Here is a 14446-nt window from a genome sequence, read left to right as displayed (position 1 = left end):
CCTTAGTTCCACCTGCTTTTCCCTTCACTCTAGCAGGAACACGCAAACCTTGAACTCTCACTACAACACTTTTAAAAGCATCACATATTTTCTATGTCCCTTTGCCCACAAACAATCTACTCCAATCAACTTTTGCAAGTTCTGTCTGATATCATCAAAATTGGCCTTGCCCCAATTTAGAACTTTCACTTTTGGATCAACCCTTTCAAAATTCCTTTGTATTTCTATCTTAAGTGGTACAACCTTGAACAATGTCATCCCTACTTTTTTACTCACATATGACTCCTCTGTATCCCATAGTTCTGCTCTTGCTCCCCCTCCCCCCAGTCATAACAGGGACAGAGTCCCCTTAGTCCTCATCTTTGACCCCATCCGCCGTCACACAAAACACCATCCTCAGACATTTTCGCCACTTCCAACGGGATCCCACCACTAGTCTCATCTTCCCATCTCCACCCCCTTCTGGTTTCCGCAGAGAATGTTCCCTCTGCAAATCCTTGGTTCATTCATCCTTTCCCACCCAGCCCTCCCCTCCCCAGGGACTTTCGCCTGCAACTGTAGGAGATGCAACACCTGTCCTTATACCTCCTCCCTCGACATCATCCAGGGAACCCGACAGTCTTAGGTGAGACAGAGGTTTACTTGCACCTCCTCCTTACTTTGATTTTCAAAAAGCCTTTGATATGGTGCCACATGTTAAGCTGCTTAGGAAGATGAGAGCCCATGGAATCAAAGGGCAGATACTAGCATTGATAGCAGGTTGGCTGAATGGCAGAAGACAAAGGTGGCTTTTTCTGGTTGGCTGCCAGTGACTAGCGGAGTTCCGCAAGGGCCGGTGCTGGGGCCGCTACTTTTCACGTATATTAATCATTTGGACGAGGGGATTGAAGGCTTTGTGGCAAAGTTTGCAGATGATACGAAAATAGGTGGAAGGGCAGGTAGTGTAGAGAAAGCAGGGACTCTGCAGAAGGACTTGGACAGGTTGGGAGAGTGGGCAGAGAAGTGGAAGATGGAATATAATGTAGCAAAGTATGGAGTCGTGCATTTTGGTAGTAGGAATAAAGGCGTAGACTATTTTCTAAATGGGGTGAAAATCCAGAAATCGGAGGTGCAAAGGGATTTGGGAGTGCTGGTGCAGGATTCCCGAGAAGTGAATCTGCAAGTTAAATCGGTAGTAAAGAAAGCAAAGTCAATGCTAGCATTTATTTCAAGAGGGCTTGTAAACAAAAAACAGGGATGTAATGTTGAGGCTCTTTCAGGCGCTGGTAAGGTCGCATTTGGAATATTGTGAGCAATTCTGGGCACCATATCTGAGGAAGGAAGTGCTGGCTCTGGGGAGTGTCCAGAAGAGGTTTACAAGAATTATCCCAGGAATGAGTAGGTTAACCTATGATGAGTGTTTATCAGCACTGGGCCTGTACTCGCTGGAGTTTAGAAGAATGAGGGGGGGCCTCATTGAAACATACAGAATAGTGAATGGCTTGGATAGAGTGGAATTGGAGAGGATGTTTCCATTAGTGGGAGAGTCTAGAACTAGAGGTCATAGCCTCAGAATTAAAGCATGTTCTTTTAGGAAGGAGATGAGGAGAAATGTATTTAGTCAGAGGGTAGTGAAACTGTGGAATTATTTGCCACAGAAGGCTGTAGAGGCCAAGTCAGTGGATATTTTTAAGGCAGAGATATATTCTTGATTAGTACAGGTGTCAGAGGTTATGGGGAGAAGGCAGAATACAGAATATCTTTATTGTCATTCGATAACGAACGAAAATCATTTGCCAGCAGTCACAGAGCAAAAAAAAAAGAACACAAGACACATAACCCCAATACAAACATCCATCACAGTGACTCCAAACACCCCCTCACTGTGATGGAAGGCAAAAAAAACTTCCTCTCTCTTCCCCCATGCCCCTCACACGGACAGACATCTCGACCCCTACCGAGGCGACCGACCGACCCGCACAGACCCCGCAAGGAGATGGAAGTTTCCGCGGCCGAGCCGCACCGGGCGCTGGAAAGTCCCGTGGCCGCACCGGGCGATGGAAGGCCCCGCGGCCGAGCCGTACCGGGCGAATGGGATTAGGAGGGAGAGGTAGATCAGCCACCATTGAATGGCGGAGTAGACTTGATGGGGCCGAATGACCTAATTCTACTCCTATTCCTTGTGACCTCCGCCAATCTTATCTGCTGTATCCAGTGCTCCCGGTATGGTCTTCTATAGATCGGCAAGACCAAGCGTAAACTTGTCAATCATTTTGCTGGACATTTACGCAAAGTCCTCCTTGGCATACGCGATCTCCTGGTTGCCAAATAATTTAACTCCCCTTTTCATACCCATACTGACCATTCAGTCCTGGGGCTCCTCCACTGTCAGAGTAAGGCTAATGCAAATTGGAGCAACAGCACCTCATATTTTGCTTGGGCAGCTTACAACACAGCAGTATAAACATTGATTTCTCTAATTTCACGTTACTCCTGCATTCCTTCCCCCCCCCCCCCCCCAATACCAATACCATAGTCATCCTACACGTTCCACTGTTCACATGCTGGTATCCTTGTCATTAACACATCATATCCCCCAGCATGGTCCATTATGGACTCCACCCTTCCTGAGATCATCTGTTGACACCCTGTTTTGTTCTGGTCTTTTCTCGTCTCCTTTTCCCCCCACCCTTACCACCAACTCTACCTTTCAGTCTGAAGAAATGTTATGTCCCGAAACATCACCTATTCCTTTTCTAAGGCGATGCTGCCTGATCCGCTGAATTTGTCCTGCATTATGTGTCTATCTTCGGTATAAACCAGCATTTGTAGCTCCTTGCTCTACACCTTTTTTTGTTGTTTCACAAATCTTACCCATCTCAAACTTTCACCTTTAATTTCTTTTCCCAAAATCCTACTCTTCTACCAAGGTGCCACAACTGATAATTATACTTTTCATCTGGACAGTTCTTGTCCTTCCCTTAACCTTCAAATTTTAAAGAATGGGTGTAGGAAATCTTTTTTTTTTAAAGCAAACAATATGTTTACTATTTTAATGTCGACATGTTATTTTTAAAGATGGCTTTAATTTACACGCTATATACGTCAGAGAGAACAGTGTAGTACAGAAACTGCCCCTTCAGTCCACAATGTTTGTGCTGACACATTATGCCAAGTTAAGATCATCTCATTTGCCTGTACATGATCCGTATCCCTCCATTCCCTGCACTTCCATGTGGCTTCAAAAGCCTCTTTAAGCCTATCATATCTGCCTCCACCACAATCTCTGGCAGTGCATTCCAGGCCACCGCCACTCTGTAAAAAAAGCTTGCCCTGCACATTTCCATTAACCTTTTCCCTTCTCATCTTATCCACCCTGGGGAAAAAGGTTCTGACTGACTACCCCATCTATGCCTCAGAATATTATATACTTCTAGCAGGTCTCCCCTCCACTTCTGGCTTTCAGGAAAATATAACCCTAGTCTGTCCAACCTTTCCCTGTAACTAATGCCCTCTATTCCAAGCAGTTTTCTGATAAACAACGTCTGCACTCTCTCCGAGGCCTGTATAAAGGGGTGACCAGAATTACACATTATACTCCAAATATGGCTTGGTTTTGAAGAGATGCATGTGAACCTCTGTCCTGGAAGAGCTCCTGGGCTACTTGGATGGAGGTGATGGAGGAGGTGTTACATTTCCTGTGGTTGTAGGACATAGTACCTTGGGAGGAATCAAGGAGTTGCAGGAAGTGGTCTCAGCAGAAAGCTGTGGGGATATGAAGATGTGACTGGTGGTGGATCGTGTTAAAGCTGGTGCAAATATCAGAAAATGATGTGTTAGGTGTGGAGATTGGTGAGGACCAGCGGACCTCTCCTTATTCTGTCAGGGGAGGGAGGGGGAATGAGAGCAAAATTGCGGGGTATGGAGGAGACGCAGACGAGGATCCATCCGCAACTGCAAGGAGAACCATCTTTACTGAAGAAAGGACATTTCAGCTGAGTATAGATAGCCTTATCTTGGGAGCTGACACAGTGGAGACAGAGAATTTGAAAGTAAAGGATGACGTCCTTGCAAGAGGCTGTGTGGGAGGATGCGGTCAAGGTAAGTGTGGGAGTCTGTGCTTGTGGATGTCAATACTAACATGGAGTATTCAATGTAATCAACAAAAAGACAGTCATAGCTGGGGCCCATGCGAGTGCCCATGAGTACAACTTTGACTGAAAAAAAGGTGAGAGGTGTCAAATGAGAAGTTGTTACAGGTGACGACAATTTCTGTCAGGTGGAAGAGAGTGTTGGTTGAGTGGAACTGATTGGGTCTCTGTTCAAGGAAGTACCAAAAGCCAAGGTCTTCCTGGTAAGGATTGGAGGTATAAAGGGACTGGACGTCCATGGTAAAGATGAGATGATGGGGGTCCAGGAAATGAAAGCTCTTGAGTATTGAAGAGCATGTGACTGGATAAGGTGGGGGGGGACAAGATGGAACCAGAGGTAGAGAGTCCGGTTTGCTCATGCGAAGAAACCTGGAATGCAGCGGTGAAGCTTGTGGTTGTAGGGCTTTCGTTAACACACCAGAGTCGGCATGGGCCTGAAAACATAGAACAGTACAGCACAGGAGCCGGCCCTTTGGCCCACAATATTTGTGCCAAACATGATGCCATGTTACTGATCTCACCTGCCTGCACAGAATCCACATCCTTCTGTTCCCTGCCCTTCCACATGCCTATCCGAAAGACTCAACCACTCATATTTACCTCCACCACCATTGGCTGTGTATTCCTGGCTCCCACCACTCTTTTATGGAAAAAACCTGTCCTGTACATCTCCCTTAAACTTTCCCCCTCTCACCTTATAGCTTTTCTTTTTAGTGTTGGACATTTCCACCTTGGGAGAAAGGTTCTGACTTTCTACCCTATCTCTGCCTCTCAATTTTATATACTTCTATCAAGTCTCCCCTCAATCTGCAACATCCTGGGAAAGCAATCCAAGTTTGCCCAACCTCTTCCTGTAACTGAAAACCTCTAATCCAGACTGCATTCTGCTAAACCTCCTCTGCACCCTCTTCAAAGTCTCCACGTCTTTCCTATAAAGGGTGAGCAGAACTGCATTCAATACTCCAAATGTGACCTAACCAATGTCCTTTATGACTTCCTGACTCTTATATTCAATGCCCCTAGCAATGAAGGCAGACACCATATGCCTTCTTAACCACCCTATCTATTTGTGCTGCCACCTCCAGTGAGCTATGAACTTGGACTCCAGGATCCCTCTGCACATCAATGCAGATTCATGACAGCTTTAACACCTGGCAAATTCCTGCTGCAGCAATTAATAATGAGCAAAGTTATTGAAGTCCACTTCACAGCCAACAACAGGGCAGCCTAATATTTGATGCTCCAACACTCATGGCAACTATCCATGTGCTACATAGCCTTGACATCAGCATTTGGCAAACGCTCAGACCTCTTCTGTGCACGATAACTTATTTCCCACAAAAAGCAAATACTATCCACACATTTATTATCTGAAAGTTCTATTTCTAATATTGCTGTTAACTCACCCATCCCTCAGCATTTTTGCTTGCAATCCCATCATACACTGCCAATCTGCACCATGGTCTGACTGTGTCCCACTAGTCTTACTGTCTCCGACTTCATTCTATCTTTGTCCCACCCCCTCCCCTGACATCAGTCTGAAGAAGGGCCTCGACCTGAAACGTCGCCCATTCCTCCTCTCCCGAGATGCTGCCTGACCCGCTGAGTTACTCCAGCATTTTGTGTCTACCATGCTCATTGGCAATGCCCACAAACTTTCTCTGCTCTGGATTTGCATTTAAAATCCAGGTCCTAACCTATCTAAACTAAGTGACCTCCTCAGTTATATTACAATTCCACTTTTAATCTGCTGATGCTTGTTTCTTGCTACAGATGCTTTGCTACTCATGGTTGCTTGTTCAGAAAATCATTCCAAGCATTATTGCCTTGTCTCAATCCATTCTTGGGTTAAAAAGTCCTTGAAACTTATTTGGTACCAAATGTTATTGCATCAGATTAAGAATTTTGTTTTAAACCACATTGTTGGATGAACTTAATTGCTCTATGTCTGGAATGCAGCTAAAAATAGGCACTGGATATTAAATATGTGTATTAATATCTTACGGAATGTGACAATGGCATCCAAATCATGTTACTCTGCAGTGCATGAGATTTATAGCTTTACTAGATGGGCGTGGACCCATTGGGTCCAAATCTCTCCTGTGGCCCCGGCAACCCTCCGTGCAAATCCCCACTCACCCACTCCATCCCCCCTCAACCGCCCTTATCCCCCCCTCACCCACTTCATCCTCCCTCCCCCTCCTCACCCACTCACCTACTCCATCCCCCTCAACCCCCCTTATTCCCCCTCCACCCCCTCACCCATTCTATCACCCTCCTCCTCACCCACTCTATCACCCTCCCCCTCCTCACCCACTCCATCCCCCCCTCACCCCCCACCCACTCCATCCACCCTCAACTGCCCTTATTCCCCCCCACTCCATCCCGTCTCAACCCACCTGTTATCCCCCCTCCATCCCCCCCCCACTTATCCCCCCTCACCCGCGCATCACCCACTCCATCCCCCCTCAACCCCCCTTATCCCCCCCTCCCCCCACTCACCCACTACATCCCCCCTCAACCCCCCTTATCCCCTCCTCCCCCCTTCGAAATATCGTAAGTCGAAGCATGGTAAGTCGGGGAGCATCTGTATTAGATCACGTGGCCTGAAACGAGCTGCGGCTCGTTACAGGTCGCTGCCGTTTGCACCATTGCAAAGTCAAAATATTGTAAGTTGAAATATCGTAAGTTGAAGCATCGTAAGTCGGGGAGCATCTGTATTAGATCAATGGGCCATAACTGCGCATGCGCGGACCTTCTCCCATTGTGACGTCGAAAACACAGCTCGGAGGCGACGGGCATCTTGTTTGACCCTCTGCCACCGCGTTGCATCACGGAAGGTCAGGCGCAGGGCACGTCTGGACGGGCACCGGTCCTCCCGGCGGGGGGCGCATTTATTAAAGTTTCAGCTCGTGGGCTCCCCCCTCCCTCATTGGCCGCCACTCCCGTCACTATGGGGGGTCCCGCCCCGGTGGCCATCGTGAGCCCCCCCCCCTCATTGGCCGCCACTCCCGTCACTATGGGGAGTCCCGCCCCGGTGGCCATCGTGAGCACCCCCCCCAAATTGGCCGCCACTCCCATCACTCGGGCGGGTCCCGCCCCCCTCTGAGCCTTGGTTCATGTATGCCTCAATTCACAAAACTTGCTAGACATTGAGAGGGGTAGGGCATTTGAAGAGGGCAAGTTTCTGTGCCACTGTGATGCCTTCACAGTTTTGACATGCTCCTTGACAAACAGTCCGATTGCCCAGGCTCACACACGAAGACGAAAAGTGTGTAGATAAGTAGATAAATAGCGACCACAAAACAGTCGGGATGAGGGGCGGGTACCACAGGTTGCCACTGACCCTAATGTCAGCCTCCTCTATGGCGCACCCTCAAAAATCATCAATAAACTTCAATACATTCAAAACTCCGCTGCCCGTCTACTCACACACACCTCGATCCGTGACCATATCACCCCCGTCCTTTATAAACTCCACTGGCTCCCCATCCCCCAGAGAATCCAGTACAAAATCCTCCTCATAACATACAAAGCCCTCCATAACCTGGCCCCATCCTACCTGACCGACCTCCTCCACAGGCACACTCCCACCTGCACCCTCCGCTCTGCCGCTGCCAATCTCCTATCCCCCCACATCCGGACCAAACTCAGATCCTGGGGGGACAGGGCTTTCTCCATCGCTGCTCCCACCCTATGGAACTCACTACCCCAAACCGTTAGAGACTCCTCCACACTCACCACATTCAAAACATCACTGAAGTCTCACCTGTTCAGTACTGCCTTCAACCACTGAAGGTCACCTCACCTTCTGTCTCCTTTCTCTGTTCATTTATTTATTTACTTATTTATCTATTTATTAATTTCCCTATGTTCTCAAAATCTCTGTAAAGCGTCTTTGAGTATATGAAAAGCGCTATATAAATAAAATGCATTATTATTATTATTATTAATGTAAAACACTGTCCAGGAGGGACAATATAGCAAATTAAGTAAACTTGTACTATAGTAATAGCCCGGGGAGGAGGGGGGTCATCATGGCAACCATGGCAACCATTAAAACCTCCAATAAACCCACCCCTTTTGTCAGGGACTGCGGGCCTCCGTCACGGCAGACAGGAGCTCACGTCCAGTCCCTGTTAGCAGCCGGCCACGTTGTTGTTCACCCCCTTGCCTGTGGCCCGATGTCTGGGGGGTTGAGCCCGATCTGGTGCGGGGGTCGGGTCTGGTCGGGCTCCCTCACCGTGCAGGCCGCGTCACCGCCACCTCCCCGTTAAAGGCATCGTCACACGCAGACTTTAATACACCAACAAATATATGTGCCTACACGCTCCAGACCCGAATCGTCACCGGTGCATGTTCCCCAGAGCCCCTGCCTAACCCCCTGAGATACTCCAGCCATATTGTGTCTTTTTAAAACACAGATATTCCCCACCTTTGCACTTAATGTCAGCTGGCGAAATTTGCAAAAGACGAATTAGTTGGTCCCGTTTTGCTGGCGATAAGTTAAAGACGAATATAATATAATTACTTTATTTGGGGTTCGACTGCTTTACTCAATTATCCCGATCCCGTTGTATCAGATATTCCACATTTGTTAATTTTCAATAAATTCATTTAGATAGGTAGAATATTGCGAAGGAGGGAAGCGCATTTACTAAAGTTTCAGCTGGACAGCTCAGCAGCTCCCCCTTAGCCGCCACTCCCGTCACTCGGGTGGGTCCCATTGTGACTTAGAACGCGGCTGAAGGGCAGGGTAGGTGGAAAAGGGAGAGGCCACCCACCCCTCATTGGCCGCTACTCCCGTCACTTGGGCGGGTCCTATTGTGACGTCCAATGCGGCTGACGGCCAAGATAAAATGGACAAATTATTTTTTTAATTTACGGGGCAGCACAGTGGCGCAGCGGTAGAGTTGCTGCCTTACAGCGAATGCAGCGCCAGAGACTCAGGTTCGATCCTGACTACGGGCGCCGTCTGTACGGAGTTTGTACGTTCTCCCCGTGACCTGCGTGGGTTTTCTCCGAGATCTTCGGTTTCCTCCCACACTCCAAAGACATACAGGTATGTAGGTTAATTGACTGGGTAAATGTAAAAATTGTCCCTAGTGTGTGTAGGATAGTGTTAATGTGCGGTGATCGCTGGGCGGTGCGGACTCGGTGGGCCGAAGGGCCTGTTTCCGTGCTGTATCTCTAAAACTAAATCTAAAAATGTAAATAACTTTAAAAATATAACACCAATTTGAACGTAACTTCCTCCCGCACATTCCAGGACAATGGTGAGTAAGGTGGGCCTAAAATTGTCACGCTATCGTGTCAACGGACACAAACAAACGGCACAAATGGTGTCAATAGACACAAACAAACGGGATAAACAAACGGGAACAAAAAAGATGGGAGGTTTAGTAATATATAGATAGATAGCGAGCACCAGAGCAAAATAAAAATATTAACTAAACAATGCAGGAAATTGATCTGATTGATGTATTTGTAAAGATAGAATGTAAAGGATCTTTTAGCAATGGTTTATGTTCTCCTGGCACAAGTCGACCATTTTAATGTTGTTGCTGTGGGACATATTACAATTTGTCGTTCTTTTCTGATAATTTTCTGCATACTGGATTTTACAAGCATAGCCGATATAACTTAGAAAGTTAGACTATCAATTCATGTCTTTTCTCACTATTATATGAATTATTTCAATGAAGTATTGAGCTCCTGATTCCCCAGCTGAAAAATACGTCTTTATGTAACACTCCATTGCATTTACAACCAGGGTGCAATAAATTGCACCTGACCATAACAATTTACATTTGTAAAATACTTTCCTCTATTAAAAGGTCCGATAATTTTGGTGAATGGTTAATTAAAGAAAAAGGAGGAACGACAAATACCCCTCTTCTAAAGATGTAGGGAGCTCAGCATTTGCACGCAAAAAATAAACCAGCTTCAAAGTCGTCTTGTTGAGTCACATTGTCTGTATTTGTTCTCATCTAACAATGGCCTGTTTCCTTTATTATTGTTACTTTTTTTGCATATCTTTCATTCATTTGTTCTACATCTCTCTACATCACCGTCTATATCTCTCATTTCCCTGACTCTCAGTCTGAAGGGTCTCGACCCAAAACGTCACCTATTCCTTTTCTCCAGAGATGCTGTCTGCCCCGCTGTTACTCCAGCTTTTTGTGAGTATCTTCTGAAACATTTTTAGATGTCTTCAGCCAGAACTGCTGAGTGGATAAACAACTTCCGGTTTCCAGGCCCCCACTCCCTCATCTTTACCATGGATGTCCAGTCACTCTACACTTCCATCCCCCACAAGGATGGTCTCGAAGCCCTCCGTTTCTTCCTCGACCGTAGAACCAGCCAATCCCCATCTACTAACACTCTCCTCCGCCTAGCAGAGCTGGTTCTTACCCATAACAACCTCTCCTTTGACTCCTCCCACTTCCTCCAAACCAGATGCGTAGCTATGGGCACTCGCATGGGCCCTAGCTACGCCTGCCTCTTTGTCGGGTATGTCGAACAATCCCTGTTCCAGACGTACGCTGGCCCCATACCCGAACTCAACCTCCGCAACATCGACGACTGCATTGGTGCTACCTCTTGTACCCATGCAGAACTCACTGACTTCTTACACTTCACTACCAATTTCCATCCTGCTCTTAAATATACTTAGACTATCTCCGACATCTCCATACCGTTTCTGGACCTTACCATCTCCATCACAGGAGACAGACTAGTGACTGACATCTACTATAAACCCGCTGACTCGCATTGCTATTTGGACTACCCTTCTTCCCACCCTGTCTCCTGCAAAAAGTCTATCCCCTACTCCCAATTCCTCCGTCTACACCGCATCTGCGCCCGGGATGAGGTGTTTCACACTAGGGCGTCAGAGATGTCCTCATTCTTCAGGAAACGGGGCTTCCCCTCTTCCATTATAGATGAGGCTCTCACTAGGACCTCTTCTATATCCCACAGCTCTGCTCTTGCTCCCCCTCCCCCCATTCGTAACAAGGACAGAATCCCCCTCGTTCTCACCTTCCACCCCATCAGCCAACAAATCATCCTCCAACATTTCCGTCACCTACAACGGGACCCCATTACTGGCTACAACTTCCCATCCCCTCCCCTTTCTGCATTCCACAGAGACCATTCCCTCCGTAACTCCCTGGTCCACTCGTCCTTTCCTTCCCAAACCACCCCATCCCCGGGCACTTTCCCCTGCAACCGCAGGAGATGCAACACCTGTCCCTTTACCTCCCTCCTCAACTCCATCCAAGGACCCAAACAGTCTTTCCAGGTGAGACAGAGGTTCACCTGCACCTCCTCCAACCTCATCTATTGTATCCGCTGCTCTAGATGTCAACTTCTTTACATCGGCGAAACCAAATGCAGGCTCGGCGATCGCTTCGCTCAACACCTTCGCTCAGTCCGCCTTAACCAACCTGATCTCCCGGTGGCTGATCACTTCAACTCCCACTCCCAGTCTGACATTTCTGTCATGGGCCTCCTCCTGTGCCATAGTGAGGCCCACCGGAAATTGGAGGAACAGCACCTCATATTTTACCTGGGCAGCTTGCAGCCCAGCGGTATGAACATTGACTTCTCCAACTTTAGGTAGTTCCTCTGTCCCTCTCTTCCCCTTCCCAGTTCTCCCTCTATCTTGCTGTCTCCACCTATATCCTTCCTTTGTCCCGCCCCCTGACATCAGTTTGAAGAAGGGTCTCGACCCGAAACGTCATCCATTCCTTCTCTCCTGAGATGCTGCCTGACCTGCTGAGTTACTTCAGCATTTTGTGAATAAATACCATGCCAAGTGGATAATCTATCACAGCCTTTTAGGATCTCACATCACAGATGTTAAATTTTCAGCCACATGATTCACTCCAAATGGTATTAAGAAATGACAAAAATCACTGAATTCAGCAAAGGTTGCAAGTCTTGACAAAATCCAGCTGAAAGCTCTTCAGTGCTCGTTATATGTCTAGTCAAGCTCTTCCAGCAGAATTCCAATACCTGCGTCTATCCAACAAAGGAGAAAATTACCCAGGTATGTATTATCTACAAAAATCAGATCACATTCAATATCACCAACTACTCTCAATCAATGATAAACAGCATCACCAACAGTGTTATCACTGGAACTTGCACATCACCTGATATATGTGTGAGGGTTGGGTTTGGAGCACCAAGAACACTATCATGATTCAACATTCTGCGGGCTAGAACAAAGCAGGGTAGCAGTGTCTTTTGTACCCTCGCAAAATGGTTCCGGATGTTGTTTAAAAAGGGCTATATTGTGCAAGTTGCAATTCCTGCATACTTTGTGATGCATTGGATAATATTTGTTTTTGTCAATAAATGAGTAGGAGAGACTGTGGAGAATTTTCACAGTTTATAAAGGTTTTGGAGCAAAGATGCTGCCAGAAAAGCACTTAGCTCCTTTAATGTTGATAAATTATGTTCAACACAAGTCAAATTATAACTGATAAAGTGTAAGGCAGTTTAATAATGCAGCTATAATTTTAGCACATCTCCCAATCATATTTTTCCTGAACATCAGGGACCACACCTGTTGGGAAATCCTCACCTCCTACAAAAAAAATGTTCACATATATTATTCAGTCTTTTGTCTAATAGATGAATAAACAGTTTATCAGATGGCATGAGAGACTATAATTATCAGAGAAGGTTTATTAAAAAATAAAACTTTCAAATCAACAAAAATCTACTGCTGAACATTCAATACAACATAATAATATTTGACTAAATCTTTAAAGAAATATTGAACTTGTATCAAAATGTCTTAAGATGAAAAGAGTGAATTGGAGATTTATGAGGACATTGCCAGGACTTGAGGCCCTAGGCTATATACAGGAAGAGGTTAGGCAGGCTTGGACTTTATTCCTTGGAGCACAGGAGGCTGAGGGGTGAACTGAAAGAGGTGCATAAAATCATGAGAGGAATATATAGGGAGGGTGCAGAGAGTCTTTAACCCAGAGTAGGGGATTCAAGAACCAGAAGACATAGGCCCATGTCTAGAATAGAAAAATCCAATAGAAACCTGAGCGGCAACTTTTTCACACAGAGGGTGGTGGACACATGGAATGCCACTATTGAGCAATTTGCTGGCATCTTAGATTTCTATTCAAAGTCCTTTAAAGCTCAATCCATTGTTTAATGTCTCCTCTTGCACTGCCCTACTTATCCCAGATTTCCCATCAAAAATCATATTCACAATCCCAACTGCTTGGTGACTGTTTTATCATATCATATCATATCATATCATATATATACAGCCGGAAACAGGCCTTTTCGGCCCTCCAAGTCCGTGCCGCCCAGTGATCCCCGTACATTAACACTATCCTACACCCACTAGGGACAATTTTTACATTTACCCAGCCAGTTAACCTACATACCTGTACGTCTTTGGAGGATTTTATTCCAATACCCAATCCCCTGGTATACATTTATTTTTAATGACTTTATTCACGAAGATGATATTCCTGTTCCAAAATCCTCTCCTTTACATTCTACTGAGAGAGTAGAACTCTATTATAAACACTGTCACGGGAAGATATTACAAAAGTAACAAAGAAAAACATTCCAGGATATGTTCAAAGTTTCCATGGAAAACATGGAAAATCCCTCGTGGCCCTTGAGTCACGAGTGCTGAAGGTGGGGAAGGAGCATTAGGGATGATGTTGGCAACCTCAAGACTATGTACACGGAAGCCCCCAGTAAACAGTGGACCACCTCTCTAACTACTCCCCCTCCCCAATCCGCGACCTCCTGCCCTGCCTTTGGCAGACTGATGGTCCCACATTGGTCTCATGGGAACATGTAAAACCAGAGTGGAAGAAAGTTACCCTCGATCCCGAGAGATTGTTTTAGAAGAAGATGGGAATTCTGGGCGTTAGCAGTGCCCGCTTTCCACCATTTCTATGCGTAGAGACCGTGTACTGAATATGACAGTCCAGGAATCTCCTCAGTAGCTCCCCTTTCTCTCGGGGGACTAGCAATTCCCTTGGAACAATCCCATGAAGATGATATAACCGCAACGTTCCCACATTGTCTCTGCTTGGTTGGCAGATCTCTAGTTGCGGATAAAATCACTGTCGGATCCAAGTGACAACACTTTCATTGCAGGGAGTTCCCTTCCCGATCCCAGGTTGCCGGCTGGAAACTCCTTCCCACTCAATCATCCCAGTGACGTCAAGCCTTCTTCCATCCTTGCAGCTGGGTAAAAAAAAAATTAAAGTTTAGTTTTGGAAAGTAAAACAACAGCAACAACGCAGTTTAAGTTTTGGCAG

General features: G+C 46.4%; 1 protein-coding gene across 1 annotated transcript in view; it reads left to right on the top strand.

Moving 5' to 3' along the window:
• Positions 1-4038: 4038 nt before the first annotated feature.
• LOC144600112 (uncharacterized) overlaps positions 4039-14446 on the top strand; it is a 96163-nt gene continuing 85755 nt past the window's right edge. Inside the window, exon 1 of the mRNA XM_078411536.1 lies at positions 4039-4080. Within this exon, the coding sequence (XP_078267662.1) occupies positions 4039-4080 (42 nt within the window). The remainder of the gene's footprint in view (positions 4081-14446) is intronic.

Source organism: Rhinoraja longicauda, chromosome 14 (genome assembly GCF_053455715.1).
Source record: "Rhinoraja longicauda isolate Sanriku21f chromosome 14, sRhiLon1.1, whole genome shotgun sequence".
Taxonomy (NCBI): Eukaryota; Metazoa; Chordata; class Chondrichthyes; order Rajiformes; family Arhynchobatidae; genus Rhinoraja; species Rhinoraja longicauda.
This window is presented reverse-complemented; position numbering and strand designations above follow the sequence as displayed.